Source organism: Mirounga angustirostris, unplaced genomic scaffold, assembly GCF_029215605.1.
Source record: "Mirounga angustirostris isolate CCGP_5_RB_7025 unplaced genomic scaffold, mMirAng1.0.hap1 SCAF_12, whole genome shotgun sequence".
Classification (NCBI taxonomy): domain Eukaryota; kingdom Metazoa; phylum Chordata; class Mammalia; order Carnivora; family Phocidae; genus Mirounga; species Mirounga angustirostris.
In genome coordinates, this window is record NW_026991720.1 from 90,039,108 (window position 1) to 90,064,876 (window position 25,769).

General features: G+C 42.7%; 1 protein-coding gene across 9 annotated transcripts in view; it reads right to left on the reverse strand.

The window, feature by feature from the left end:
* The window catches only part of NRCAM (neuronal cell adhesion molecule), a 277,791-nt gene that overhangs the window by 24,504 nt on the left and 227,518 nt on the right, over positions 1–25,769 (reverse strand). For 5 of the 9 annotated variants that reach the window (XM_064575428.1, XM_054505348.2, XM_054505344.2 and 2 more), the window contains 13 exons: positions 20,769–20,912; positions 18,049–18,160; positions 16,609–16,775; positions 16,369–16,516; positions 14,433–14,557; positions 12,314–12,415; positions 8,318–8,515; positions 8,144–8,214; positions 6,573–6,798; positions 6,071–6,186; positions 4,471–4,675; positions 1,893–2,015; positions 841–1,026 (listed from right to left, as the gene is read on the reverse strand). In XM_064575428.1, the coding sequence (XP_064431498.1) occupies positions 841–1,026; positions 1,893–2,015; positions 4,471–4,675; positions 6,071–6,186; positions 6,573–6,798; positions 8,144–8,214; positions 8,318–8,515; positions 12,314–12,415; positions 14,433–14,557; positions 16,369–16,516; positions 16,609–16,775; positions 18,049–18,160; positions 20,769–20,912 (1,923 nt within the window). The remainder of the gene's footprint in view (positions 1–840; positions 1,027–1,892; positions 2,016–4,470; positions 4,676–6,070; positions 6,187–6,572; positions 6,799–8,143; positions 8,215–8,317; positions 8,516–12,313; positions 12,416–14,432; positions 14,558–16,368; positions 16,517–16,608; positions 16,776–18,048; positions 18,161–20,768; positions 20,913–25,769) is intronic. The other 4 variants (XM_054505349.2, XM_054505347.2, XM_064575427.1 and 1 more) reach the window with 1 other exon arrangement.

Genomic DNA, 25,769 nt, shown 5'->3' on the forward strand with positions numbered 1-25,769 from the left:
TTCCCTCTTATGGAACAAGCCTTAGAGTATTTCAAACCAATTTTTGGGTAGAAATGTCAATTCCTCATGCTAGGGAAGATAATCAAATAAATAACCCTCAAGAAATTCTATGATTTAGTGACATGCAAAATCAGAAAATCTTTTATAAAATTTTTGGACATTTTCATCGAATCGAAATTTTTTCAAAATAATAAGTCAGGAAGGAAGTATTAATTCCTTTTCTTGATACTCTAATGGGACTATTTTGCTTTCTCTGTACCAGACGGCATACCAAAATACAAAGTCCCGTGCTCAAACACAAAACAAAGGCACTATTTCATTACTGTTTCATATTCCTTGCTAGAAATCCTCAACCAGTATGTGGCCTAGCAAACTATCTTCTGGTGTCTCAAGACCAGAACTAGAATTACATCTATTTATTTGCACATGGATATGTGTGGCGGTGTGCACATACATGTGTGTATTACATGTATGTGTATGTACGTGTGTGTATGTGTGTACATGTGTGTATGTATACATGTTAAGTTGTAGACAGGAAAACACATTGCCTTGAACTTTGAGTTCCTGTGTGGCAAAATGCTGTAACTTCCCACTCTCACCTCAACATTTTAATGTCAGTTTAAAAATTTCACACAGACTCGGAAAACAAATATCCAATAGTTATTCTAACATGAATTAAATAATTGACTTTATAGATGTCAGGATGGGAAATTACAAACAAGTGTTCGCATTAGTTGGGTAAGATGGATCCTCCATGGGAAGAAGGAAAGAGAAGGCATACGCTCAGGTTAAAGACTTTGGTCTCGCGACACTTAAAAGTTCCGTGAATTTTATACATACCCATCTTACCTTCATCCACAGTTGTCACTGCCTCCTCTGTTATTTGACTTCCGGATCCTGCTGCTGTTTGTGCATAGAAATAAAACTTATACCGTGTGCTGTAATTTAAATTTTTTAAAGTCCAGCGTGTCTTGTTGGCAGGAATTTTCAGATCCACCAGTGGGCCTAATTCGTGGGTGCTGTTAACTGGCAATAAGAAATAACAGAGAAGCGCATTCCCCATTAATTGCTATAGGAATACTATTACAAATAAATGTGTCAAGCAAAAATGTCAAACTTGGATTACATTCCCTGTGTAATCCTCTTCACGCCTTGCCCGACATAACTGTCATTAGCTTTTTACAGCTTCTACACGATCGCAAAACGGGGGGAAATATAGTCCCCACCCACTTATAAGTGAGGGGAATTTTACGGCTGAATTCCAATAGCATTTCTTTTCTCTGTGTTTTTGCAGGTGGTGTCATTCATGTACTGATAACCCCAAACCTTGTCTTCAGAGACCTTGTGCCAAAGAAACCCCTCTTTTTCTGTTTCTTTTTTCTTCTTCTTCTTTTTTTTTTTTTTTTTACAATTTTCTAGTTACAGATAACTAATGCCTACCTAATCTAACAATAGCATCCACCCCATGGTCAAAGGTCTGTAGGATTCTACAGACTGCTTCATTTTCAACAGCATATATGTCTTTAGAAGTCTGATATGAAGTTCCTTCTAGAACACCACTTGAAGGTATATGCATATATTCTACAGCGCTAAAGAAATAACCAGTTTGTGGGTGCCTGGGTGGCTCAGTCGTTAAGCGTCTGCCTTCGGCTCAGGTCATGATCCCGGGGTCCTGGGGTCGAGCCCCGCATCAGGCTCCCTGCTCAGCGGGAAGCCTGCTTCTCCCTCGCCCCTCCCCCTGCTTGTGTTCCCTCTCTCTCTGTCTGTCTCTCTGTTAAAAAATAAATAAAATCTTTAAAAAAAAGAAAGAACCAGTTTGTATTTTAAGGAAACAGCTAAGTTTTTTTCCTTTTGAAACCATATTCCCCCCTTTTCTTCTCCCAATAACTTACTTGGCTGATACTTTAAGGTGTATTCAGTCAAAATGCCATTCGGGCGGCTCGGTGGGTCCCATTCCAGAGTGAGGGAGTCTAGTGTTGGGTTAACAATCTTCAAAGAGGATGGAGCACTGGGGACTTGGAGTGAGAACAGAGAGTCAACGAAAGGGTTTTTGGATGTTTCAGTATGTATTCAGGTGACATGCTACACCATGTTCACACCATTCACCAAGGTTTTCTGTAACTCACTCTTGCTCCTGATTCAGCCAAAAATACACTACCAGAAACCCGTGATGAGAAACCATCCAGCTATTCTTGTCCTCTTTTTTCTCATCATTTCCATTTAGACTCATTAAAGCCATCCTCCAAAATACATAAAGACTTTGCCTTTAGATGAATCCAAACCAATATTTTTAAAGGAGACGGTACTTGTTTTGTGAATGGTGTCTTAATAAAAGCAAACTGGTGAAACTATTCTAACCAGACCTTTGGGTAGATGCAGCTGTGTTCTGGGCTATTAAGAACTGTTTTCTCCAACAAATCAGGTGTCTCCAAACAGCCAGAACACGCTGCCTGCTGGGCTCTGGGCATGAGCCAGCCTGCCCAGGTGCAGAGTGGTTCTTATCTGGAGAGCTGACAGATGCCCAGAATCTCGTGGTGATGGACAAAAGCTGTGGTGCTGGCAGATCCCCCCCCCCCCCTGCCCCCGCAACTCTGGGGACGACCCGCAGGGTGTCAGGTCCTCTGTGGCTGAGGCTGGCCATATGTGACCAGAGGACACATGCCCGGTCTTCTTTTATTCACTTCCTCATGAGGATGATGGATGGAGGCAGCTCTTCCTCATGGTCGCTAGCTCTTCTACACACCCACCATATTTCCTAGGCCCATTAATAGCACCCCTGTCTCTCCCGTCACTCTAGCCAGAAACCAAGGAGTCAACCCGAATTTCTCCCTCTGCTTCATTTCCTCCATCTCCTGGGACACTACATCCTGTCAATTTCACCTCGTACATCTCAACCATATCCATTCCCTACTCTCCTCTCTACCACTGCCCCACTTGAGGCCCTCAGTGGCCTGTGCCTGAGTCCTGGCACATAGTTCTCAGCTTCCCTAAGCCACTCCTCTCAGAATCTGATGATAGCCAAAAACCCTCCCCAGAGAAGTAAACACATATTGCATATAAAGTTTGGGGGTTCATGGGGCGCCTGGGTGGCTCAGTCATTAAAGGTCTGCCTTCAGCTCAGGTCATGATACCAGGGTCCTGGGACCAAGCCCCACATCGGGCTCCCTGCTCCGCGGGAAGCCTGCTTCTCCCTCTTCCACTCCCCCTGCTTGTGTTCCCTCTCTTGCTGTCTCTCTCTCTGTCAAAAAATAAATAAAATCTTTAAAAAATAAAAAAAATAAAGTTAGGGGGTTCATGGAGCTCTCTAAACCCATTCACTGACCCCTTAGGAGACTATAGTCTTCAGGTTAAGAGCCTCTGGCTTATAGGTTAATACCCATAGCATATAAGACCATCCATGGTATGGGTCCACCCTTGCTCACCTTCCTCTCTTTCCTCACCATTCCTGGCTGCATGACTTATAGTTCCTTGAGGGAGCCATATTGTTTCATACCATCATGTCTGTGGACATATTACTTCCTCTCTTCTTTATCCTTTAATTCGCTGGTCATCTCTACCATGACACCTTCCCTGAACCATCTCAAGGAGCAGTGAGGTTTCACTAGTGAAAGCCTCAAGAGGAAGAAGCCTTTAACCTCTGAAGGAGCAACAGACCGAGGACAAGCAATTGCCCTAGGATGGGAGTGGGACACAGGATGACCCTCGGAGGATGTTGGGCAGGTGCCAACATCATGAGCCCTTCAAAGGAGCCAGGACCCAGTTTGTCTGTGAACTACTTGTATCAAAAAGACCTAAGGAATCCACAGAAGTTATTTGGCTCATTTTTAATACGGGCTTGAAGCAAAATTCAAATGGGTGAATCCTTATCTTTCTTACTCTACTGTCCCTCTCTCCCTCATCTGCTAGGCTCTGTGTCCCTGTGTCCAAATGCCTCGTGCTCCACACCTGCATCGATGGATATTTGATCCTCCTTCCCCCTCCCCTTGCAATGGCCCCTTTTTGCAATGCTTTTCCTTTTCTTCCCAACCCATTTTGTCAAGACTTCCAACCTTCTACCTCATCTCAACTTCAGCAGAAACGATGAAGGTGCACCGGGAGAGAAGTCAACTACGACTGACAGGATTATTTTTCTTCCCAGGTGCTTTTCTTAGGCTATCACATCAGTGCTCATGCTTTTGAGATGAAGGAACGGAGGCTTAGAGAAGTTACAGAACTCCCTGCAGGTGAGAAAGTTAATGACCCAAATAAACATCAAATTAGCAAGGTTTCTGACAGCGTGACTAAGTGGGGAGAAAAACTTAAGTCAGGAGAGGACGGCTTGGGGCAGCATTTTGCGTTGTGAAGCCTCCCAAGTACCCTCGGGCCACATGTGAGCTGACAGGATGCCAGCTTTGTGGGGCCCCTTCTGTAATGCAAAGCATCTCAGGATGCGCCATATGTTCTAGGATCTCAGTCACGTCCACCCCCTACCTCCTTCTGGAGTATTAAAGACTCTGTCGGGGCTGGCCGGGCCCTCCCCTTTCCCGTTGACCACGCGGACGTTCAGCGTGTAGTGGCTGAAGGGCTCCAGCCCAGGCAGCATGCCGTGAGTCTTGCTGCCCTGGAAAGTGAGGATCTTCTTCTCAAGGTGGCGTCTGTTTCTCTTAGACGAACTCTGCGCCTTCCAGTAGTAAATCTGAAAGAGCACGGGCAAAAGTCAGGGACAGGTAAGGGAGCAAACAAGCTTCCTCCTGCTCACGAGATTCAAGTCTTACGGCTGTATCCTAGATAACGTCCTTGGTGCATTTTAGAAGAAGACTCCTGGCAAAACTGAGAGATACTGATTATGAGGCAAGACAGAAGAAACCCAAACATAATGAGGGAAATGGACCTGAGAATATGTGATGCAGCTGGGCTATAGACTACTGGGTTGGAGGAGCGTGAGTGAAATAAATGGAACAGCATGACACCCATGCAGATCTCTCTAGAACATACGGGAATGGAAGATGATGGAACGATTGAAGCGTCTTACTTATATAAAATATTCTAAGAACAAAAATTACTGGCCAGTATTTACATACTCCTCCAGAGCTAATACAACGTCATGCACAATATATCATTTAGTTTAATCCTAAAAGCCACGGTGAAGCTTTTATTATTATTATTCCGTTAGCACAGATGAACCCCGGACCTCTGAGTGGCTTGCCCCCAGCCACTGGGCAATCAAAAACCACAGTGGATCCTCCACGCCAAGTCTAGGGCTTTCTCACTAAGCCAAACTGCATCACTTCGTTAATAAATACTTTTATTTTTGGTATTAAATGGCAGGCACAGGTTTTGGAAAGATGGGTAAGCGAAGGGTTGATTACCTTTGGCTAAAAATCCAGAATTGCTGTTTAATAAGTGCTCTTAAATTCTCCTTAGAAGTTTAAAGAGAAGTCAACATATATACAGAATCTGGCAATGTTAGAGAAAAAACCCCAACACGGAATATGATGCAGTACCAAAAGTGATCTCTAGGGGTCAGTTTTAACGACCCAGAGCCGTGACTTTCTTCGTGGGTGCAAAACCAGTTCCTGGCACATCCATCACAAATCTCTACGCATCAGTCTTTCCATGCTTCCCAAGAACAAAGATAAATGATGGTCATAAGAATGACCCTGTTGGGACTCTACAGTTTGAAGTATAATCTGAATGATTTTTTAAAAAATGCCTACATTATTTTCAGGACAATTTTGTGCGTTTAACGCATGTGGTCAGTATTGCTTTAAAGCTAGGTGCATTTGGTTGTATTTTTGTTTCTTAAACACTAGTTTTCCCCATTTTGTGCCTCTGTTAATTGTTGAGTTGGAAGAATTTTAGGCCATCTGTGGGAAAAATGGAGAAAAAGTTTCTTACCCCCTCCCCCCCTGCCCCCACTTTGGTTGCAGTGAGGTTTTGCTTCTGCTCTAGCTGGGGTTCTTGAGACATGGCCTGTCTGAGGTGATAAACCAGATGAACTCTCAAGGCCTCCAACCAAGAGAAGTGCTTGTGGCATTCGCTGAGGGCCTGTTCCTACGGAAAAAACGCAAAAAAATCTCCCTTCACTTGCCCGATAGCCTTGCAGGTGTCCTCGGATACTTTTCAGAGGTACGGGGTCCCAGTGCACCTCAGCTAAGGTACTGTTCACCACGTTCACGTGCACATTTCCGGGAGCCACCATTGGGACTAGGGAAAAACAGGAAAGGGGGCAGAAGTAAAAATGTTATTTTGCAATTTCATGCAAAAATGCCACTAACAATTTTGGCTTGAAGTATGACCCAGCTTTATTCTATGGATTATCAAGGATTGAGAGTAGATTTTTTTTTTTTTTTGGTATCTGTTCATCTGACTTGGTGAGAATAATGTATCTTTTTAAAAGTAACGACACTTGACATTCTGAATCTATTTTTTACATAGCAGGCTGTTTGCATTCAGGAATGTTCAGTAAAATTTCTGTCACCTCCGTCCCTCCCAGTCTACGCACCCCCTGGACATGGCCTTGGTTTGCACCTTGGTAAGTCTGTGTTGCTGGTATAAAGGAAAGTATCACTGAAATAGCATCGAACACTTACGGTCTTCTCCAGAATGCCCCATGACCACGGCTGGCTCTGGAGCAAACCCCACGTCATTCAGGGCCTGCACTTTTATCAGGTAGGGAACGAAGGTCGGTGTGCCCGAGACAATATATTTGGATACATTTGCCACCACCACAGACGTCCATTCATCGTCGCCATCTTTCTGGCGCCAGCTCACTTTGTACTGAAGGCCTGGCCCGTTAGATTCGAAACCATTCAAGGGCTGTAAGAAAAGCCAAATAATCAGAGCTTATAAAACAGACAGATTGAGCAACCTTTTCCCCGGAACACCAAATTCAATTCCCAGACTTAAGGAAAGTGAGCACTGAAATGTTAAAATGCGAGCTATTAACAATGTCTTCCAGGGACCTTTTTTTTTTTTTTTTTATTCGTGCTGAGATTCAAAGCTTGTTTGGGATCAACATTTCAAAGGTTGTTAATTTCTATCTTGAAGTTGTACATACTACATAAGCCTCTCAAACTGGCTCCACAGTCAAGGGTGGGTGACTTAGAGCATTTCAGTTACATAGTTTCCTTTATATATCCCTGTCTGTGTGACAGTACATCATTCTCTATTTTACTTAGAGCCAGAAGCTTGTGAATTGCTTCTTTCTTTATTTAAAAAAAAAAAAAAAAGTTGGCTTGTTGGGGCGCCTGGCTGGCTCTGTCGGAGGATCGTGCGACTCTTGATCTCAGGGTTGTGGGTTTGAGCCCCACAGTGGGTGTAGAGAGTACTTAAAATAAAATCTTAAAAAAAATTGGCTTGTCAGTCTATCCTGTTTTACACGTTGGTATGTATATAAATATGTATGAGTATGTATGCATATAAGTGTGCATGAATAGGTCTATTAAAATAAGTTTTAAAATCACCCAAGTGAATATGTTAATTTTCCAAATCCAGAAAATATGGATAAACCAGAAAAAAGAGAGAGAAAAGCAGAGGCAGAAGAAGCTGACTACTTGGAATAACTTGGTACATATCTTCTAGATGGTTCTCTATGATGAAGACAATACCAGCTAGCATTTGTTGAGCACATATATGTGCTAGGCACTGTTCTAGGGTCTATATGTATTTATTCCTTTAATTGTGTGAGGTTGGTTCTATGACTTGTCCCATCATACAGATACATAATGGTGATGTTAAGCAACTGGCTTAAAGTCACACCGTGAGTGGCAAAGCTGGGATTTGCATCCATTCATTTGGGCTCCAAGGATTAAGCTTTTAACTGCTACACAATATCTCTTAAAGAAAGAGATGTAATATATATTTTTTCCCAAAATGGATGAAATGGGATTTTAATACATTGTTTATAGAGAGAGAAAGAGAGAGCACGCAAGTGGGAGGGGGGAGGACAGAGGGAGAGAGAGAATCGCAAGCAGCCCCTCGACACAGGGTTCAATCTCACGACCCTGAAACCATGATTAGAGCCGAAATTGAGTCAGAAGCTTATTAACCAGCTGAGCCACCCAGACGCCCCAATACAGACATTGTTTAAAAACACCTTTTTTTTTTTTCCCCCCACTCTAAGATACACTGAGAAAAGCTGAAGGCTTCATGCTGAGCTCACCTTCCAGGTAATCACCAAATTATCAGGCTCTGATCCCAGTCCTTCCACAGCTGTGGGATTTGTATCAGGTTCTGGAAGTTAAGCAGCCACATATGTGTAAGTTTGGGTCTTTTTTTTTTTAAAACAGTGGAAAACTTTTCTACTTCATTTCCTGTCACAGAAGCCTCACTTTACCTGCGGCTTTAGTCAAATACTGTTCAGATGCCTCACTGGGCAAGCTCCTCCCGAGGCTGTTCACGGCCATCACTCTGAAGGAGTAGTTCACGTAAGGCGACAGCTTCAGCTGGGCTGTGGTCTGCATTCCAGAAACCTCGGTTTGGAGGTGCCACAGCCCTGCCTCGTGCATTGCATCTTCATATTCAATGATGAATTCTGGCCACGACACACACACACAGAACCCAAGACAGTGAGGTCAGCCACCCGAGGGTACGTTCGAGGATAACGAACAGAACAATCTAACAAGAGTAGCTGAACATTGGCTATTTCACTTTCAAGAAAAATTCTGTAAGAACATTTTGATTTAAGAGTTCTATCAGTATCCTCAATATTTAAGCATACCCAATAATATTTAGTATTTTTTCTCTAGCATGCTGAGTTGAGTTACTTAAATCTGTTTAGAAGTGGTCTCCATATCCTTAGGAAAGTTTCAATATATGAAAAGATGCTTAGGGTTTCTTTTTTTTTTTTTCTCCATAACAGGAGAAATTAAAGATCAGGAGATACTACTTTCCGCTAAACAGACTGGCAGCAATCAAAAGTTCAACATACTTTATTGACTATTACACAGGGAAACAAGCATTCTCCTACGTTCTTCCTGGGAAGTGTAAATTGGCACAACTTCTATAGAGGACAATTTAGAACATCTCACAATATTCAGCTCAAATATCCTTTGACTGAGAAAAGATACTCCTACCAATTTATTTGGAATAAATGTGCTCATGCATATGCTCAGAGGCACATGAAAAGGAATCCACATTACAGCACTGTTTGCAGCTGAAACAAGCTAATTGCAAACAACCTAAATGTTCAGCACCAGGACACTGATCAAATAAATTATGGTGTATCTGACACAGTGGAATATTCTGCAGCTGTAAAAACTAAAGGGGGCTACTCCATATGCCACCAAAATGGAATGATTTCTGAACTGCATTGTTAAGTGTAACCAAGTAGGGTACAGAACAGTGTGGAACACTTGGGTAAGAGCACAAAGATGGACTGTAACGTACACACATACCTATATGCTTGAATATACATGTATTGCCTCCTGGAGAATACACACTGACAACACTGGGGTCTTGGAGAAAGTGGGAGTTAGAGATAGGAGGAAGACTTACTTTTCAGTGCATACCCTTTTGCATCTACTAAAAATTTGTGGCATGTATATGGTTTACTCCCATAAAAAAATAGGTATTTAGATACTTACTAATTGCCTATAATGTGCCCATGTACCGTGATGTGAATTACAGATACAAAGGCGAAGTATCAATGCTCTGTGTTGCAGTGCTCCGAAGCTAAGTAGCTCAAGTTCGCCTTTCAAACTCCATTCACTGGCTGGTGATCTCCAGTCCCATAAACTGGTGACTTGCACATTTCTCTCGGCAGCCCGTGCCTCTCCCTTGAACTGCACACTTGGACAGCTCATTGACTCAACAACTCCATCTGCTTCTCTCTAACAGCATGACACACTGGTTACTGCCAGAAGTGATCCTGATCTTCCTCCCCGGCTGGCAGTGACAACTCAGCTCAAAACCTTGAAGCCCGTCTTAGATCCCCTCTTTGTTTCCTACTCTCCATAGTTTTGTTGGCTGTACCTTTAAAACATGCAAAATCTGACCACCGTTCAGCACCTCCATCCCTCTCGGCCCTAACCCAAGCCACGGTTCTCTCTCTCTCGTGTGAATCACTGCAAAACCTCCCAACTCATGAGTTCCCAGATTTTCTCAGCTCATGGTGCACACAGTATCTCCGTAATTTTCTTCATGGTTCCTTTAGGCCAAAAGAAATATCTAACACTTCCACGTAAGTAGTTAGGTCCATACAACTTAATAAATTTTCATGTCTTCACAACTTAAAACCTATTCGGCACTGCACAGCTTCTCGAACCTTGTTAAGACACCACCTTTCTCATTCCCTGTTACACACTGATTTTCATGCGGTACTTGCTTTTTACCACAGCAAAGGCTTTGCAGGCACGGCATCATCACAATATGGTACCGCAATATCGTGTGGGAACCATAAGCTGTCTTGAGCTCGTACTTTATGTGGCGTCTGACAGATGTGACTGTTTTTTAAACATCAAAATTGAAAAGTCAAAAACTTAAAACATATCCCGAGGCACCCTTGTGAGTTTGCTGAGGTTCTACAGGGTACTTCACAGAGAACTGTGGTCCTACCTGGTTTCCCTGCTTCCCCTCTTGTTCTTCTATAGACCATTTTCACTTTATTTTTTTTTAAAGATTTATTTATTTGAACGAGAGAGAGAGCACGCATGAACGGGAGGGGCAGAGGGAAAAAGAATCTCAAGCAGACTCTGCACTCAGCTTGGAGCCCGAAACGGGGCTCAATCTCACCACCCTGAGATCATGACCTGAGCTGAAACCAAGAGTCTGACACTCAACCGACTGCACCACCCAGGCTCCCCTAGACCATTTTCAATAGAATAGCCAGAGTGATCCATTAATCACTCCTCTATTTAATTCCCTCCAATGACTTCCAACACTTACAATGGCCTACAAGGCCTGCCCAGTTCACACTCTACCCCTTAGTTGCTGCAGGAGCTCAGGAAGAGCGTGGCCTCATGTGCACACACTGCAGCAGATCCTTGGGGAAGGGGCAGCAGAAGGAGCCTGCTGTCAACACTCCTTGTGGCGGGTTCTCTTCTGAAGGGAGATCTAAGTAGTGTGTGTGTGTGTGTGTGTTCTACATATATATGCATATACAATGTGTATTGCATTTTACATATATATATACATATATAACAATATTATATGTAACAGAATAATATATTATTATTAACATTATTTTATTTGTGTCCTCAGCTAAAATATAAGCTCTATGTAGGCAGAGATTTTTGACTGTTTTGTTTTAGAACAATGCCTGGTACATTATAGGCACTCCATAAATATCTGTTGAATGAATGAGTGAATGAATGAAAGAGTAGAAATGCTTTGGAATCTAATGGTATTTAAATATAGGTACAAAGGATCTCCACGCATCCTAACCAGCTAAATTTGGCTACTGTATTGAATTAACTGGAAGACTGAGCATGAATGATTAAGGGTTCTGAGCAAGGACTGAATACTCAGCTGAGAAAAGAATACCTCGAAATAACACAAGATGGAGAGGAAGTGTTTGCTGAATTTCATCGGGAATACTCTGCTTTATCAGTGGGTGCAAGAAATCAACACACATATCACTTCAGAGTAATCTGAGATACTTGTCAGAAAGGAATTTAGCTTTCCTGCAGCATATGCCTGAAGGTCATAATATATTACAGGCTTGTGATACTCTCTCAAGTATCTTTTCACTTGTCAAATGTCTAAGCACCTCCAGAGTCTAATTTTATGAAGCTCTTCCAGTATCCTTACAGTGGGGTCCCTCCCCTGACTTTGCTCCCTAGACTAATGTCCTGATGGTGAGGAGCAGACACTGTGGAATGTGCCTCTTTTTGCAGGGACTGAGGGGAGGAAAGAGGCCCACACTGGAAGGTAATAGACCTACTGTCCACACCCAGCTCTGTGACCAACTGTGGGTCTGCAAAATCACTTTACTCACCAAATCCCAGTTTCCTAACACACACACTGGCACAAAAGTGCCTGGTCCTCCTCTCCTTTCCTCCCGCATTAATGGGTGAAATGAATAGCTTACAATGTGTCATCCTACTATGGGGGAGATTTAAGGTGATTCTGACGGATCGCATACACAAAAGGAAAGTGTATTTGCTTAGTTCACATCTTTGGCAACTAAGTGGCGTCCTATCCCAGAGGCTGTAAGCAGGAATAACTCAGTCTCCGAAGAGAGGAGAGTGATAGAGCAACGTCTTTGTTCTATTAGTAATGAAACAGAGAATGCCAGCAAATGTCTTCTGTAAGGGATTTCAATTGCATGTGATAAAGTGCTTGGGAAATGGTGGTGAAATGTATTGGTGACAAAGACAAGGCTATGACATACTTGTAATAGGGCTGTTGTTGTCATTGCCTGGCGTCCAAGACAGCTGAACACTTTTGTCGAGTTGATCCGTCAATTCTAAATCAAAGGGAGGATTTGGGACATCTGTAGACCGAACACACATACCACCGTTACCCATCCATTCTTATAAGGTTCTCCTTTACCCGTGATAGTACTCACGGGGTGGTGGGGGTGGGGATGGGGTGGGATGGGGGGGTGGCGTGGGAGGTGGGGTTGGGGGTGGGGGGCATCTTAAAGAAACAGCACACTTAATGGTTAATGAGCATGCATCTGAAATGAAATGGGAGCCACTGAGGTTGCTGGGAACACACAAGCACACCCAAGACCTCCTCCAAGCAAGGAGTTCCGCTTGCTCCTTTTTCAAATGAAACCACATCACTGGTGACCAAAACCAGTGAGGTGGGCATACATGGTTCACCAGCACTCTCAATGTGTCTTCTCACAGACATGAAGAGCACAAAAAGAAAAAATAATATTGAAGCTTAATTTCTAATAAATGGGAGACAGAACAGCAAACGCTGAAAGACCAATACAGGCAAATATAATGTACTGCTTAAGAAGACCTCAATGTTCTTTCTGAAATGTGTGAAATTATAGATTTTGGAGCTCCTGGAGAATATTTATATTTTTAGGGGAATTCTAAGATTGATGCTATATAAGTAGCCCTCAGCATGCATACCTCATGCAGAGGCTCAGTAGAATAGTCAGGCGGGCCCATGGGGACACGGTGTGTGTACTCTCAGAGGACACTAGGGTACAGACACCTCTGGGCTTTTCCTGACCTTGCTCTTGGGAGTGACTGTGGCTCTTGGGGAACCAGAAGCCATATAGAAATATGGACACTTCTTTCCTGTCAGTAAAGAAACAGTAAATGTCTACCAAGGGCAGTTCTTCTATAGCTTACCTATTGATACTATAAAATCCAGCTGCGTGTATGCCATAAAATTAATTTTTGTATTTATAGGCTGAATAAAGATGAAGGTTCTTTAATCAAAAAGAGTTCTGGAAATAATTTCCGATTTATTTTCCAGGCTCAGAAAAGTCACACAACCCGGAAGTGCCCTCCTTTTGGTCTTTCTTTAGTGATTCATGTTTTTTAACGCAATGAGTTGTTTTTCTCTAATACAAAGGTCAAATGTTCTAAACATTCACTGTTTTCCTATGTAAATTTCTGGAAAATGGAATCCCCAAACGTCTGTGTTTCCGAAACAACTTTTAATAGCCTGAAATAAAAACCTGATTTGTGGAATGATCTTTGAGATAGTTTTTTTTTTTTCATTCTGGAAACAGTGGAGGACAGCTTTTGAAAAAGCATGATGCTATTTTACAAGGAAATTATACCAAAGAGGGACTTTTATCAAATGAAATGACTTTATAATAACACATGAAATATTTAGCAATGAGTGGTACTACACTCAGTGAAACATTCCAGAGCTATAATGAAGGAAATGATTTATGGCAGTAAATGAGAGACAGAACAGAACGCTGGACAGAGCCCTTGTCCTTAAAGCAACACAATCAATGATGTGGCAGACAAAAGAAAGGAATTATTATTATTACTATTATTATTTTTTACACATGTGAACTTGTTTGACAGAAAACAGAGAAAGAAGACTCATATTAGTTTACCGTAAATAGGAGCTGGAGTTGGAGTAGGAGCTAGAAAGGACATTAATATAAAGGATTTTAATCAAAATTAGTCATGGAAAGATATAAAATAGCACAAGAAGACAAAGACTGACCATGATTAAGATTCTAAAACCGAGCTGTACACTAGCTGTGGGACACGGCATTGGTAAACATGCAGTAACAACACAGGGCGGGGGGGGATCCTTCAATCTTAAATCAAAGTACATTATTTCTCCCGATTTTCTTGTAAAAAAATCACTACTACGCAAGCCATCATTTTATTCCAGCGCTGCTACAGTAGTATATACTGAAATTACTGCCTCAAAGGCCTCTCTCAAAGAAGAAAAGTGTAGGTATTTAATTCCCCTACAAAACTGTAGAACTATATAACAAGCAAGCATTTACTCTGGACAGTTTTCCTTCTGACCTAACACAAGGCAGCCAGCGGTGCTGGGTGTGTTCTAGTTCTTACCAACAACGCTCAGCACAGCACTGGCAGAAACGTTGTCCAGAGTTGTGTTGGCCACACACGTGTAGGTCCCACCATCATCATCCCTTACATCAGCCACCACCAAATGGTCCTTGTCCACAGTGAACCTGTGAAGAAAACAGGTTCAGAGCAGCTGAAATGGACACCCGACCATACATGATGGATGTTTGCTTTACTGGCATGAAAGAAACTCTGTGAATTTGAAACAAAGAGAGAGAGAGGACAAACATTTGCAGCTAGTTAGAGCAGAAATCCAAAAAATATGTCTCACCTTGATCATGCAAAAGCTGGAAGACAATTAGAATGGACTAGAAGCTTGGGTTAGAAGGGATGTCAAGTCATTTCAAGCACGCCCCTGGAAGGTTAGGTGCTTCCCTGAAGACCAGGGGGGCACCCAGAGGTGGGGGGGCAGCTGCAGTCACCCTTACTAGCAGGCTCTCTTGTGGCTTCGGCTGCTAAGGAACATTTGAACACCACTCATTCAGCTCCATTTCTAACAAAGTGTGTATTTTAAAATAATTTATCATTGACTGCAGAAATTTTGTGCCATTTTTGCCAGGTGCATGAACTCTCATGGGAGTAAGTAAATGCAAAGAATAGTATCAACTTCATCATAAGGGGACAGGATGACTTAGATCAGCGAGCACCATGGAGAGTTCTCTAGAGGTTACTAGCTGGCATGAGAAATTACTCAGTAGGACAAAAATCCATGTAAATAGGATTCATGCATGATTCTAATGAGGATGCATAAATCATTCACTGTCTTTGCAGGGAATTTCCAAGTTAAAGTTTTAGCCACCTTCACTCCACAGTCATTTCTTCCTATTTCCTTCTCATCTTTACCAACTCAGATGCCACAAATAAAACTGGCCAGGTAGGGGGTGCCTGGGTGGCTCCGTCAGTTAAGTGTCTGCCTTCAGCTCAGGTCATGATCCCAGGGTCCTGGGATTGAGCCCCACACCCTACATCCGGCTCCCTGCTCTGCGGGGAGCCTGCTTCTCCCTCTCCCTCTGCTCCCTGCTTGTGCTCTCTCATGCTCTCTCTCAAATAAATAAATAAAATCTTTAAAAAAAACAAAACAAAAACCTGGCCAGCTGGAAGCATAAAATTATATGGAAATTCTGGGTGTAGAGGAGAAGGTCACATAGTTGTGTGTGTGTGTGTGTGTGTGTGTGTGTTAGGGGCAGTTAAGCAACAAGCACTGCTTAGGCGCAGTTGCAAGCAAACCACAGGGAGCATTTCCACCAACACACAGCATTTCTTCCACTAGGGGGGCAATGTTTGTAGCCTCTGTGACAGTTCAAATTCACTAGGTCAGCTCTATACCTATTCATTCAAATTGAGGCTTCACCCAGAAAATGGGAATGACTTTTCCTCCATTCCAAGCTCAAGGACTGCAATGTGTTTAGGCTATTTTAAATAGTTTACCTGTTTTTTCCCCCTTCTCTTTCTACTGGCCAAAGTGAAATCAAAAGAAAATTCCCTATCTGAATGAAAACTGGTGTCCTTTAAAATAATGACAAGGATTTAGGCGCACTCTGCTGATTAAAGTGATCGCATTTCTGCTTATTTGTAGAATGGTAATGAAAACATCTGTCGAGACTTCACTGTACAAGGTAGAAAATAATGGAAGTCATCCAAGGCCTGAAAGGTTTTTCCCATCCTGAATTACACAGGAGACCAGCACACAAAGACAGACAAACATTCTCAGGGTCTGATTTCAATAACTCGATACCTTTTTAGGTCCCCACATTTTGCAGCAGGCAGAAAATGCTTTTTTTTTTTTTTTTTTTTTTTGGAGAGACCAGATCTCAGAAACTTCAAAAACACCACTGGTAAGTCACTCTACGATAAACCTTTAATTCAGAGAAGCTCAAAGAGGCAGGGAAGAGAAAGGAAACAAATGGTCTTCAAATACCTTCCGTCACTGGGCAGCTCACCGTTGTCCTTCAGCCATGTGATGGTGGGGATTAAGGTGTGATCATGTTTCACTTTGCATTCGAAGGACACGGTGCCCCCTCTTTGCATAACTGCATATTCGGGCTGTTTAATGATCCTTGTTGCATCTGAAATTTAGCTATTGTTATCCATTGCCAAAGCTGAAGAATTTGCTCAAAGTCACATAATACCTGAAAAAACTTCATCACCTCCGCCTTACCTTTGATTTCTAAGTGAACTTCATTCTTTGCCATTCCTAATTTATTCCTTGCAACACATGTATAAGTTCCCGTACTGTCCTTTTGGGCCACAGGAATTTCCAAAGTGCCATTTTCATGCAAAACATAAATATCTTCACGAAGGGCACTACCTTTAGCTCCCTTGAACCTTCATTACAGAAATTATCACAATGGGAATAAAAAAAAATCATAATTTGAAGTCAGACATAAAATGCCACATTCGAGGTCAGCACATGATGATGTGCATCATAGTATCAAGTTCGGAGACGTTTGGAATCTGCAAAAGATGTCTCGGATTGCATGCCTGTAAGTCAGCGGGGCCCATGGAAGGCAGGATGTAAAACTGGAAAATTTCATGAGAAGTGGTGCTTTAAGCATTAGGATGACAATACGAAATACTTCAATTGTAATTTTCTGTATCAGATTCATATTTAATACACACATTACTACCTATTCTATCTCCACATGGGTGATAAAACAGGCAACATGATGACGGATCTTTTTGGTCTTTTTCTTCCTCCTGGGATATATTCATAAGTCCATCTGCAGGCTACAATTCTAAAGCCAACTTCAGCAGAAGATACTTGATTTGAATTCTAAAGAGACTTTTTATTTGTATGAGTAGGAAAATACTCAGGGGAGAAAAACAAGAAAGCCTGTATGCAAAGTATATGTCCGTTCAGCTTCCTGATCACTGTCAGACCAAACCCGCGAGCCAAAGTCAACCTAAGCTAAACAACCTAGGCAACCTGAGAGAACTCACCAGTCCACCACCTGCCCAAGCACCATGCTTCTCCTCTCTGCGGCTACCGTGGAGACCTGGGGAGTCTGTCCTTAATCCTACACCTGGCTTTGGCCTCACATCGGCCGGGGAAGCCCGGCTCTGTGTCTGGTCCCTGATGGACGATCGGTAAACAAATGTTCTAATTTTCTTTCACTTCTTCCTTCTGAGCTGCTGCCCATCCTCGCCTTGAGCCTCCCAGCTCAGGCTAAAGTAAGCAGGCACCTCGGTCCTGAGTGGCAAGTGGGGGGGCGGAAATGCTGGTTTGGAGCTTACAGAACCTCTCCCCGACCCCAGAGGATCCTTTATTATCCAGGAGGGTACCCGCAACAGTCCCCACGCACCATTCCTTGCAAAGTCCCAGGTGGTACTCATGGCATTGTAACATATTACTATACCTTAAATTTTCAACCCACCTATTTCCCTACACCTCTGTGCCTGACAAAGTGTGCTGCTGAATAGATTATACATGTGGAAGAATTTAGCACCGAGCAAGTAGTTAATACATCTTTACGAATGAATTTAATAATAGTATGATGGAGTCAGCCCTGTCCTCTGAATAAATAAAAACCCAATACCCAGAGAAATTTGAAGGCTTTAGCAAACGTAAATATTAAAGGCAAACAGAGCCATTACTTACCACTCAATGGTCGGCAGAGGAGACCCAAAGAAGGCACAATCCAGAAGAGCAGGCCTGTCTGCAATGACCTGATAGAGTGTATTTGCAGATGTAAGGATTCGTGGTGGCTCAGCTAAAAAAAAGTTTAAAAAGGTAAAGTAAATATTAAATAAAACAAACATTTAGGCCCACCATACATTTTACTGCATTTGAAGGCCGTTCAAGTTTACAGTAAAGCATAACCACTATGTCTCTCCCCTTATGTTCTCTATCAGGTACGACACCACCAGCATCTCAAGGTGGAGAAATACAAGTTTTCTCCTTCTGCCTCATACCCCACATCTCATCTTGCTCAGGCACGGTATTTTAATGATTTATTTATCTAGATGTCCTACTACCCTGTGAGTCCCTTGCAGGCAGGGAATGGGACTTTTATTGTTTTCTTCCCAGAAACTAGGTCAGTATCTGGTACAAAAATAATGGCCGAGTACATCTTTGTTAAGTGATTGGCCCATGCTAACCCTGGGGTTATGAGGGGGGTGGGGGGGTAGGAGGGGTGACAGGCACATAGTAGCAGAAAAGCTCAGAGTGTGGACACCTGAAACAGAACCAGAAACTGGCTCCCAAACACCCACCAACACTGCACGTGTGCTCAGCTCTGCGTGTGTCATTGGCCTCCATTTCGAGCATGAAGGAAACATGCCAAGGACTGGTTGGCTTCCTGACTTTAATTTCATTTGAAAGGGAGCCTACTACACTTATTGAGTTGAAATATAATTCCCTGGAGCCATGAAAACAAGTCTCACTTCCAATTTTAATAAATTTGATGTTTTCGGTAGTTTTGTCCAGTATGAGAAATGGAATGTTCACATAAACCAACCATTTCACGCAGAGGACCTGAATAAACATTTCTCCAAAGAAGACATATAGATGGCCAAGAGACACATGAAAGGGTGCTCAACATCACTCATCATTGGAGAAATGCAAATCAAAACCACATTGAGATATCACTCATGCCTATTAGAATGGCTAAAATCAAGAAGACAAGAAACAACAGGTGTTGGCGAGGATGTAGAGAAAAAGGAACCCTCATGCCCTGTTGGTGGGAATGTAAATTGGTACAGCCACTGCGGAAAACAGTATGGAGTTTCCTCAAAAAATTAAAAATAGAAATATCATAGGATCCAATAATTCCACTGTTGGGTATTTACCCAGGGAAACAAAAACACTAACTCAAAGAGACACCCCTGTGTTTATTGTGGCATTGTTTACAATAGCCAAGATATGGAAGTAACCTAAGTGTCCATCAATAGACAAATGAACAAGGAAAAAATGAACGCACGTGTGTGTGTGTGTGTATGGGATATTACACAGCCATAAAAAGGATGAGACTGAGCCATTTCAGATAACATGGATGAACCTAGATAGTATTATGACAAGTGAAATTAGTCAGACGAGAAAGACAAAACCCATATGATTCCACTCATATCCGATAAGTGGAATCTAAAAAAAAAAAAAAATAAACAAACAAAAAGCAGGATCAGAACTATAAATAATGATGGTTGCCAGAGGGGAGGGGTCCAGAGTTGGGCAAAACTGGGGAGAGTATGTGCTATGGTGAGCGCTGTGAATTGTGTAAGACTGTTGAATCACAGACCTGTACCTCTGAAACAAATAATACATTATATGTTAAAAAAAAAAAAAAAAGAAGATAGCAGGAGGGGAAGAATGAAGGGGGGGAAATTGGAGGGGGAGACGAACCATGAAAGACTATGGACTCTGAGAAACAAACTGAGGGTTCTAGAGGGGAGGGGGGTGGGGGGATGGATTAGCTTGGTGATGGGTATTAAAGAGGGCACGTTCTGCATGGAGCACTGGGTGTTATACGCAAACAATGAATCATGGAACACTACATCAAAAACTAATGATGTAATGTATGGTGATTAACATAACATAATAAATTTAAAAAAAAAAGAATTCTAAAAATATTAAAAAAAAATGCGTGAAGGGGAGCAGGAAAGACCGGCCTCCAGTTATGGAATGGTTAAGTCCCGGGAATAAAAGCAGAGCATCAGGAATGCAGTCAATGATGCTGTAATCGTGTTGTATCAGGACAGACGGCAGCTACACTTGTGGTGAATATAAGCATCCTGTGTACACTCGTCAGATCACTAAGTTGTACACCCGAAACTAGCGTAACATTGTGTGTCAACTACACTCAAAAAGCCAAAACAAAACACAAAACATTTCAGAAGATGTTTGAGTCTACCACAGTGTTCTAAACATATTATTAAGGATTAATAAATAAATGTACATCTGTGACAAGGATAAAGCCCGAACATTAACGGCTGGTGATTTATTTTTTCAAAAATCAGAATGAGATTGTTGTTGAACTTACCAGTTTCTAGAGATGGAGTGGCAGTAACATTCAGTTACCAATAGCAGATTAATGCTATTTTCCTTTTGAGGGTTTGACACTTAGCCTAACCATCTGTGGATGGAGAGGTCTATTTGATTATATCTACAGTAAACAATTTGCCACAACGATTGCGTTACAAAAGGACACAAAGGCCAGAGTACCATACCCTTTAGGGCAAGGTCTGTATCCTACCCGTCTTCATACAGCCCATTCAGCTCCAAGTCCTCTGTGCATCGCACAGTAGATGCTTGCTCTATTTTTGCTGAGAACAACAGTGGTCATTAACTGAACTGGTCATGTCTTTAATAAAGGGAGAGCTTACCCAGCACATTTACAAATGCGTTTGCCAGTAAATATCCATATTCGTTAGAGGCATTGCACTGGTACACCGCACTTGATCTTTCTTGAACATTTGAAAAAATAATGGTATCGCCATCTATTTTTCTGCTGGGGTCATCAGGAGCAACTGTTTGGGTGTAAAAATATAAAGCATCTATTTATTCTTCTCTGCTTAGAAGATGTAAAGTGTGAGGTCTACACTCTAGTAAGCAGAACAGAAATACATGCCAATTGAGGTATATGTAGTGAGAAGGAGGAGAAATCATACTTTTCCCTCCTCTGACTTTGGTTATCACTTATCAGCACATTATGCCTGATATTCATTCAGTCCTAAGTCGATTGATTCTGTAAAACTGAACATTATTTTGAGAGATCCATGGGGAAAAGCACAAGGTAGGTGAAAACAGAAATACACATTCGGGAAAGCATTGCCTTATTCACAAAGAAACTGTGGTTCTTCATAAGGAGACAAGTTAATTCTCGAGAGGAGACAGCAAACGCTAGTCAAAAATAGAGAAACCCTCTAGCTCAACCAAACCTGTGTCCTTAATGAGCCTCTCGTTGAAATAAACAAATAAATAAGTACATAAAGACATATACAGGGCCAATCATCAAATGTGAAAATATTTTCTTGTATCAGAAATTCCTGAGGCTGAGGCAAAAACAAATCAAGTGAAATTATGTGTTTTTCAGCTAAATCTCTCAAGTACATAAAAAAAGAAAAAAAATGTCAGGACCAGGACTGATCCTTACCGAAGTGGAGCGGAACAGGGCGTGTAACATAATATGTGAGAATTTAGTTCAGGTCATGCCCAGCAGTGTGGAAGTGCTGTGTTCCTGGAGATAAATTCCTGTCTGTGAGTGCTAAACCTCAGGCTGTGACCTTACATTGCTTTAAAAGCACACTCAAAGGGGCAAGAAGTATCTGCCTCAGCATGCGGATCAAAATCAACACTCCATAATAGCACCTTTTCCCTGAAATCTCCTCTTGCAACTTGACCCACTTAAGAAGGCTTTGCTTCCATTCCAAACACTGTACTTTTCTCTTTGATGACAGGAAAGGGAGGTACATCTAAGACATGGTTATCACTGCATTTAGATGCCTTTATCCCTTGCAAATCTCAAATATTTGGTTCACCTGTGGCTTATTAACTCACTTTAATACAGTTAAACCAAACTATAGTCATTCAGCCTTGTCTTAGTAGTCACGTGCCCACTCATGCTGTATTTGTTTTCTATGGCTGCTGTAACAAGTTACAAAATTAGTGGCTTAAAACCACATAAATTTACCATCCGACAGTTCTCTATGTGGTTGTTCGACACCCCAATCGCAATCAATAGCTAATTTATAACGCCACCTTAGACACTCCAGTTAGTTCGTCTAGTGGTAGGGGTATGCCAGGATCCTTTGGGTCGGCTTCTTAGCTCATCTCTGCTGTTTAGGACTCTATAAACATTTCAAAATGCCTTAAGAAATATGTTCTTCCAACCAGAGGACAAATACAAGTTCTGATTCCTTTAATAGGGCAAAGATTTCATCAGTACGTGACAGCAGAGGACAGAGATGTCACACTGGCCTGGGAAGTGAACTATAGCTGCGGCAGACAGCCAGGTACCCCAAGAATGCAGTATTCCCGGGGGCCACCCACATTCCTTGTCCCAGACCCCAAGTCTATTATCTCTGAGGACTTGCTGACTCACCCGCTCTCAGTGATGTCCATCCAAGCAAGGCTGATGGAACAGAACAGGCTAGAAATCTCTTTCTCTGTCAGTTATTCTCAGCAGTTTTGGACCCAGCACTTGGGCACTCAGTGTTGGGCCGCTTTGGGGGACTCTTGGTGCTCAGAATTCTGACTGTACCTCTGCAGACATGCTAGGCAGTGGAGGGAGGGAGTGCAATGCTTGGGCAGAGCGCTAGCCTGAATCTCTCTGGATGTGTGAGGACAGCTCCTTACATTCCTTGAGTATTATGGAGCTCTTAAAAGTTACACCCTCATGTGTGGTTTAATGGGTAGAGAGCTCTGGGTTTGCAAGATGAGAAAGTTCTGGAGATCTATTCAACTGTAAGATGAATATACTTAACACTGCTGAACTATAACCTCAAAAAAGAGTAAGGTGGTAAATTTTATGTTACGTCTTTTTTATTTTTTTAATTAAAAAATTTTTTTAATTAAAGATTTTATTTATTTATTTGACAGAGAGAGACACAGTGAGTGAGAGAACACAAGCAGGGGGAATGGAAGAGGGAGAAGCAGGCTCCCCGTGGAGCAGGGAGCCTGTTGCGGGACTCGATCCCAGGACCCTGGGATCATGACCTGAGCTGAAGGCAGATGCTTAATGACTGCGCCACCCAGGCGCTCATGTGTTATTTTTAACTACAATAAAAATACATAACCATGAACTTGGAAGACCAGCTCAACTAATGAGGCCAGTAGGACAATCTTCCCTCAGTGGGGACTCATGAATCACAACATAAACCATTTTAAGGAGCTTTTATGTAGCCCACCCTTGCATTTTTCCTTGCCATCAACTCTTTTTAATGTTATTCTTTACCTAAAGGGCATCAGACTATATCTGTTTTATTGCTGCTTAATGGAGCAGTCTTCAAATATTTATTTTTTGGCAAGGTGTTTAGGAATAAAATAAATCCTTTAGGTAAGAGTGGTGCATAAACTAATATCCCTCCGTGGGGGTTGGGGTTACATTTTCCTTAAGCACTTTAATTAAAGAAACACAAACAAACCCAGGCACCCACAGTGACATATGGAAACTCAGCTGGGATTGGACAAAGACGAAAATCACTAGTGTAGAGCTACTGGAAGCCCTTGGAGTCTGTGTGCTGGCTTCTGGGTAGGAGTGACTGTCCAGCAACCCAACCCCAGGTATCCAAAGGAATAATGATTACTTGTGGGAATAAGCAACTTTCTTTGCTATAAATGAACAACGGAGAAAGAAATCTGAGCATGGAGTCATCACATACAATTTAAAGCTCCAAAGGTAAGGTTCAGAACTGGGGTGATAGCCTTCCAACAAGACATTCTTTTATTCTAACTGTCCTGACACAGCTGGCCAGATCTAGAAATGCTTCCAATGTTTAGATAATGAGAATAATAATGAGTGCCACCTTCTATGTAGAGAGCACTATCCATTTAAAAAAAATTTTTGTATTTATTGCATAATTTATTTCAAAAAGAACTTTGTGCAATGGATTTTTTTTTGGGGGGGTGCAATGGATTAACTAGAAAGTGTGTGTAGTGTGGAGAAGAGAAACCAGAGACTGGAGCACACAGTGGTTTAACATGAGATGAACGCTCAGATTTTCTGAGGCAGTCCACTTTATAAACATCTCCTTGAATTCTGAACATTTGGCCATGGTGCAGAACACATCTCTGGGTGTAGAGATGAGTTTTCCTTCATCTACTTATTCCATCTCTCATAAGGGGATGCCAACGGAGCCCTCTACTTTGGCGAAAAGGCAGAAGGGAGATGCCTTGGTGGAATCTTGGGAATATCCTGGACCATGCCCTCCATGCCCCCTGCTGCAGGGATGTGGCTGTCCCCGGACCCTCTCCCTCAGCAGCTACCCCCCTCGAGGTTTCTGCAGCTTCTTAAGGGAAGGTGTGGTGGCCACCACAGCTGGTGCTCCCAGCTAATTGCTGGGGTCTACAGGAGGCCCCCTTGAAGGTTAGGAACCCTCGCCATGCCAATTCCATCCACCAAGTCCTGTGGCGACTGTGCCGTCCCTCACGCAGCCTGCCTCTCTGCCATCCCCCACTGCTCCATCTCTGCAGGCATCTGTGGGGTGCACAGCTCAACAAGCTGCAGATGAGAAACAAGCCCGTCTCCCTTGTCTAGAGTGGCCCCCAAACTTCAAAGGCAATTCGATTTCGGGGTCTCCGGATCACAGGCTAATTATCAAACAGGATGGAAAGGGGAGAGGCGCAACGCTCTTTAAACTTCTACAGATTTTTTGACTGTTTTCTTCTACATTTACTCCTTATGTTGGAGCAAGGGAGGTCAACACGAGGGGAGACAGGTAGGGTTCACTTTGAACTCAGCTAGTCAAGGCTCAGCAGAGTCTGTAGATAGATCAGCTGCCGGGGGTAGGGGCAGGGAACAGGGTGGTCCTGCAGGACCACTGTGCAGAGAGCTATGAGGGTCCCCAACAGCTGCTGCAAGCCCATCACCTATTAGTGATGAGATCCCGCACATGAACCCATGCACTCTGAGCCTGGCCACCGGATGCGGAGGAAGCCACCATTCATAGATGCTTCATATCACCTTGGTATATGAACGAATCTGGAACCCGATTTGGGAGATTTTGTTCTAACTTTCTGCTCGGGACCTAATCAGATGATTTGGGGTTACGGTAGAAGGGCCTAACTTGTATCCCAGGACCGCTGTCCTGTGCCTCCGCTCTCCCCAGGCAGGCCTTTCTGGGTTGATCCTGCCCCCAGATATTTCAATTAAAGGGGAGTGTCTATGAGTGCCTTTCAAAGCTCTTAATTTAACTGGAGCCACAAGGCTCCCTGAGAGGCACCGGCTTGTCAGTCCCACGGAGGCCAGATCTCAAGTGTGCGGTTAACCCTCCCTAAAGGGCACAGACCCTCCAAAGTTGCAAACCGTGTTGCCGCAGCGCTCCAGCCTTTCCTGCCGTTCTGTATGCATTTCTGGGAAAATCCAAGAGTGCACCACAAAACTTCTTCTTTAGATCTGGGCCATATTCCTCTTTTCTCTGATTCCATTCATGGCCACAGCTTCCCAATGCACAACCACAAAGTACTCTCTGCACTTCTTCCTGATCCCGATCATGGTTAAAATTGGGAGCAGAAATACCCAAGCCTCATTTGCCAGCCTCTGTGTAATCTGCATTCTCCCAGGAACATAATTTCCTTTCACAGTAAACACAGACTGTCTGTTTTAGAGTATCTGATAACTATTGCGTAGTGTGACACAAATTCCTAATAAAATTCATAGAACGGGG